This window comes from Pseudorasbora parva, chromosome 19 (assembly GCF_024679245.1).
Source record: "Pseudorasbora parva isolate DD20220531a chromosome 19, ASM2467924v1, whole genome shotgun sequence".
Classification (NCBI taxonomy): domain Eukaryota; kingdom Metazoa; phylum Chordata; class Actinopteri; order Cypriniformes; family Gobionidae; genus Pseudorasbora; species Pseudorasbora parva.
Window position 1 is genome coordinate 39,305,918 of NC_090190.1, and position 6,033 is coordinate 39,311,950.

The window sequence follows — 6,033 nt, forward strand, 5'->3', positions numbered from 1 at the left end:
TAACCCAGCATTTTTTAGAGTGTAGATATATTTACAATTCTATCAAACAGAAACAAAGGGAAAAACATTTGCACATCCAGCCACAGCAGCAGCACATTACAAAATAGTTTATTTACCTCAAACTGTCTTTGCAGAACACAATCCTGGCTCCCTCTGTCTCTCCAACAATTTCTTCCGCCATAATCTTTTTTTCTTTTTCTCCACAAATCAGCGCACATACAGTTTGAAGCAAACGTTGTGCAGTTTATCATTTTAAACAACAATTCAAAGTCTCGCGCGAGAGCTCCGGTCTGCCGCACGTGTGATCTCGCGTTGTTTACTCGTCACATTGCACGTGTAGTTTGCATGTTTTTGTTTTTTTTGGTTTTTTTTTGTTTGTTTTTTTTGTTTTTTTTATTGCAAATACATCTCTTAGAAATGTAACATTTCCAACAATGTACATATTAGTCAAGTAAACTCATTTCGCACAGACATAGGACAGAAATGAAATGGAGGAACGTAAAGAGAGGGAAAAAACAAACAAACAAAAAAAACAAACAACAACAAAAAAAAGAACATTAATCATGTTACATGAAAGATCTCATCATATTTCTTCAAAAAAGACGTACATTTTCTATTATCGATCAATCTTAGAGTTTTGATTAAATATCGTACTTCACATAAGAAATCAATAATAGACGGAATTTTCTTAAGAAATCTTTGTTTGTGAAAATAAAATTTAGCTGCAAGGATAAGGAAGTTTACAGTAGATTCTAAAGATTTGTTTGGGTTTTCAAAAAGACAAAAAAGTTGTCTGGAAAATGACTCATGGGATAGGGAAGCTTTCATCAGACATTTTAAACCACTTGGAATAGCTTTTATAATAGAGTTAAATTCTTTAAACGGGACAGGATATTGGTATATATTCATAAAACTCTCATACGATAACAGATCACCATTAGAGTTGAAAAGATCAGCAATAAAAATTATTTTTTTATTAAACCATTTATCAAAAAAAATTGACCTGTTCTAATTCTAATATCTGAATTATTCCATAAGATGGTTTTGTGGGGTGAAAAGTTGTGGTTGTAAATCATTTTCCAGGCTAACAGAGCTTGTTGATGAAATCTAGCCAATTTAATGGGAAGTTTACCAGTGGAGTAATTACACTTCATCAAAAAAGAAAGGCCACCTACTCTTTTAAATATATTATTTGGGATAAAATACCACATAGAATCTGACCCAAGCAAGCATCTCTTCAGCCAATTAATTTTGAATGTGTTGTTAGTATCATCAAAATTCAGGACTTCAAGACCCCCCTCACTCCTTTTATTTGCCAAAATAAATTTATTTAATTTGTGAGTTTTATTATACCAGATAAAATCAAGAAAAATCTTATCAATATTTTTTGAAGTGTGATTATCTACTGCTAAAGATAGGGAAGGGTACACAAATCTAGATAGTCCATCAGTTTTGGATAAAAAGACTCTGCCTAAAATGGATAAATCTCTTTGGAGCCAACTATTGAAAATATATTTTGTTTTGGATAGTCGAGGAGAGAAATTCAAAGATTGTCTACTAATTAAATTTTTTGTAATATGAATGCCTAAATATTTCACTTCATTTTTAACTGGTATATTTTCAATTTTAGTTTCTACATTGTCAAATAAGCAAATTATTTCACACTTGAGTAAATTAAGTTTGAGTCCAGAGGCATTAGAGAAAGCATTAATTGTAGTTAAGACTGGAGAAACTTGCTCTTTATCTTTTAAGAATAAAGTGGTATCGTCTGCTAATTGTGAGATTCGAATCTCCCTGTTAAAGATATTAAGCCCAACAAAGTTATTATTGCGCAAAATATCAATAGATAAAGTTTCTACAACAAATAAAAATAAAAATGGGCTTAGAGGGCAACCCTGTCTTATTCCGCGAAGAATAGGAAACCTTGGTGACGTACGAGAATTTAAAATTATACAACTGTCAATATCTTTATACAACATTTGGACAATATTAATAAAATTGGAGGGGAATCCAAAAGCCTTTAAAGAGTTTATGAGATACTGGTGCTCTACAGTGTCGAAGGCCTTATAAAAATCGAGGAATAATATAATTGCATCAGACTTAATTTCTTCTTTTGTCACAAACGCCGGTGAAGATTCCACCGTCGGCCACCAGAGGTCGAACTCCCCAGAGTACTAACCTCATATCGGACCTCATTTCCCATACACCCTCTCTCTGGACTGATTACTGCACACCTGTTCTTAATCATCATTGCTACATAAACTCTGCTCACACACACATTCATTGCGAAGTCTTGTTTGCCCCGGCTACATTTCTGAGCGTTATTCCCTGTGTTTATTCCTGCCTGTGTTTGACTCTGCTTTGGATTACTGTTTACGACCCTGTTCTGCCTGCCCTTGATCTTTGTTTGCCTGGACTCTGATTCTTGCCTGTTTGCTGCCTGCCCTGACCATTTGCCTGTTATGACCACGATTTATGCCCTGTCTCTGATATTCCTGTTTGCCCTGGTTTACCGACCCACGCCTGCTTGTACTGTGAGTTTGTATTATTTTAATAAACTGCACATGGATCCCAATCTGCCTGAGTCCGTGTTACAGAAGACTTCGCCACCTAAAGATCCAGCAGTTCTTATGCATTTCTCCCAGGAACCAACAGTACAAGCTAATCAACTCATGATCCACCAACAGCAACTTAGTTGTTTGACCAACACAGTGGAGGAACTGGTAAAGGCAGTCCAGAAACTTCACCAAACCCCAGCGGTCTCCAACACCTCAGTGCTGCAGCCTAATCAGGTAGTACCACCAACACCTGTGAACACGATAATAAGCAACCCTCACCTGGCATTTCCTGAGAAGTTTGATGGCACTCCATCTAAATGTTAGGGCTTTCTCATGCAATGTTCAATGTTTTTAGCCCAACAGCCCTCTCTTTACTCTACTGATGCAGGCAAGATTTCCTTGATGTGTTCTCTTCTCACGGGCAAAGCACTCGAGTGGGCAACGGCGGTCTGGGATAATCAAGCCTTAGAACAAGTCACGTTCTCTCACTTCATTCAACGCTTACGCACTGTGTTCGAGCATTCTGAAGGAGGATGGAGCGCGGGGGAGCAATTGCTTGCATTACGTCAAGGGAACAGTACAGCTGTGGAATTCGCTCTCAACTTCCGCACACTGGCAGCGCAAACCATATGGATGGATGACACATTGAAAACTTTGTTTCGCCAAGGTCTTAACTATGAACTACAGTCAGAACTCGCTTGCAGAGACGAAGATAAAACCCTAGATCAGTTCATCGAGCTGGCTATCCGCCTCGACAATCTCATTCGTTCACGGCGATGTCCAGGAAATTCCCGATTTAATGGTCCATCAACCAATAACGAGGAACGCATGCAGGTCAGAAACTCTCACCTATCCACGGAGGAGCGGGATCACCGAGTCAATAATCACCTCTGTCTGTATTGTGGTCTCGCTGGACACTTTAAAGCTGACTGCCCGAGCCGACCTCCACAGACACAAGCCCGAAGGGTGAGTTTACTGATTTCTGCCATCTCTCAGAACAACTGTTTTGATCTACCCATTACCTTGACATATGAGACTAAAATGATACACACCAAAGCATTGGTCGATTCTGGGGCCGCAGGCAATTTCATTGATGAAGAGCTGGCACGGCAATATGGCATTCCTCTAACCCCCTGTAACTCTCCCTTGGCAGTGGCAGCGCTAGACGGGCGCCCTCTGGGGTCTGGTCATGTGCAATACACCACTGCCGAACTCAAGCTCCAAGTCGGTGTTCTTCACTCCGAACTCATCCGTCTCTACGTCATTCATTCTCCACACAACCCGGTCATTCTGGGCTTCCCATGGCTTCAAAAACACGACCCGCAGATATCCTGGCAAGAAAAACAGATCACCCGTTGGAGCGTCACCTGACATGTCAAATGTCTACGCTCAACGCAACCACAACCCAGCAAAGCCACAGCCCTGATTAACGCCGTAAACACCATTCCAGGAGTCCCACTGGAGTATGCCGATCTCCTCGAGGCTTTCAGTAAGTCCAAAGCATCACAACTCCCACCGCATCGCAACAATGACTGTGCCATAGATCTCCTACCAGGAACCATGCCACCTAGAGGACGCATATTTCCACTTTCTGAGCCTGAGGATCGAGCCATGAAGGACTACATAAAGGAAGAGCTAGCAAAGGGTTTCATTCGACCATCCACGTCACCGGCTGCAGCCGGCTTCTTCTTCGTGGGAAAGAAGGATGGAGGCCTGAGACCTTGCATTGACTATCGTGGCCTTAATGATATTACAGTTAAATTCAGATACCCGCTACCTCTGGTCCCAGCGGCTCTAGAACAGTTGAGAACTGCCCGATTCTTCACCAAGCTCGATCTCCGCTCCGCCTACAATCTCATTCGTATCCGGGAGGGGGACGAGTGGAAGACAGCCTTCTCCACAAGCAATGGGCACTATGAATACCTCGTCATGCCCTTCGGGCTGTCCAATAGTCCTTCAGTGTTCCAATCCTTCATCAATGACATCTTCAGAGACATGCTCAATCAGTGCTTGGTGGTGTACATCGATTAAATACTGATCTACTCAGACACCATGGAGGAATATGTTCAACAGGTCCGCACGGTTCTACAGCGTCTGATTAAGCATCAGCTCTATGCCAAGGCTGAGAAATGTGAGTTCCATCAGTCATCGGTGTCGTTTCTTGGGTACATCATCAGTCCGGAAGGAGTGGCGATGGACGAGAAGAAGGTTCAGGCAGTCCTGAGTTGGCCTCAACCTGCTACACTAAAGGAGCTTCAAAGGTTCCTGGGGTTCGCCAACTTCTACAGGAGATTCATCAGGAATTTCAGTTCAGTCGCTGCACCGCTCACGGCCATGACCAGAGGGGGAAACACCAAATTACGGTGGTCAACAGATGCTCTCCAGGCATTCAACGCATTAAAGAGTCATTTCACTACCGCTCCCATTCTACACCATCCTGACCCACACTTGCCGTTTGTGGTAGAAGTAGATGCCTCCAACACAAACGCCGGTGAAGATTCCACCGTCGGCCACCAGAGGTCGAACTCCCCAGAGTACTAACCTCATATCGGACTTCATTTCCCATACACCCTCTCTCTGGACTGATTACTGCACACCTGTTCTTAATCATCATGCCTACATAAACTCTGCTCACACACACATTCATTGCGAAGTCTTGTTTGCCCCGGCTACATTTCTGAGCGTTATTCCCTGTGTTTATTCCTGCCTGTGTTTGACTCTGCTTTGGATTACTGTTTACGACCCTGTTCTGCCTGCCCTTGATCTTTGTTTGCCTGGACTCTGATTCTTGCCTGTTTGCTGCCTGCCCTGACCATTTGCCTGTTATGACCACGATTTATGCCCTGTCTCTGATATTCCTGTTTGCCCTGGTTTACCGACCCACGCCTGCTTGTACTGTGAGTTTGTATTGTTTTAATAAACTGCACATGGATCCCAATCTGCCTTTGTGTCCGTGTTACATCTTTATAGTCAATAAGATCCAGAACAAGACGAGTATTACAACTGATATGACGTCCTTTCATAAAGCCGGTCTGGGTTTCATTAATGACATGATGTAAATGTTGTTTTAATCTCTTAGCAAAAACAGAAGCGATTAATTTATAATCAAAATTTAGAAGAGTTATAGGGCGCCAATTATCAATTATAGTCACATCTTTGTCTGGTTTAGGAATAAGAGATATTATTCCTTGTCTCATAGTGGGAATCATTATTTCATTTTTTATACAGTCCTGACGCATTAAGAAAAATGGTTGCTCTAAAATATCCCAGAACTGTATAAAAAATTCTAAAGTAAGGCCATCGCAGCCAGGCGACTTCCCCTTTTTCATCAATTTCATTGCATCTCTAATTTCATTTAGAGATACAGGAACTTCACATAATAGCTTAAATTCATCACTTATTTGCGGTATATAATTCTTAATCTCATGCAAGTATGATTCGCTTAGGTTTGCCTGAAAGTCCGAGGTGTATAAAT

The 6,033-nt window shown here is 41.5% G+C and overlaps 1 protein-coding gene across 1 annotated transcript; it reads left to right on the top strand.

The window, feature by feature from the left end:
* Positions 1–4,610: 4,610 nt before the first annotated feature.
* LOC137047409 (uncharacterized) lies at positions 4,611–5,099 on the top strand. The gene has a single exon (XM_067425039.1). The coding sequence runs from the start codon at positions 4,611–4,613 to the stop codon at positions 5,097–5,099; it is 489 nt and encodes a 162-aa protein (XP_067281140.1).
* The last annotated feature ends 934 nt before the right edge of the window (positions 5,100–6,033 follow it).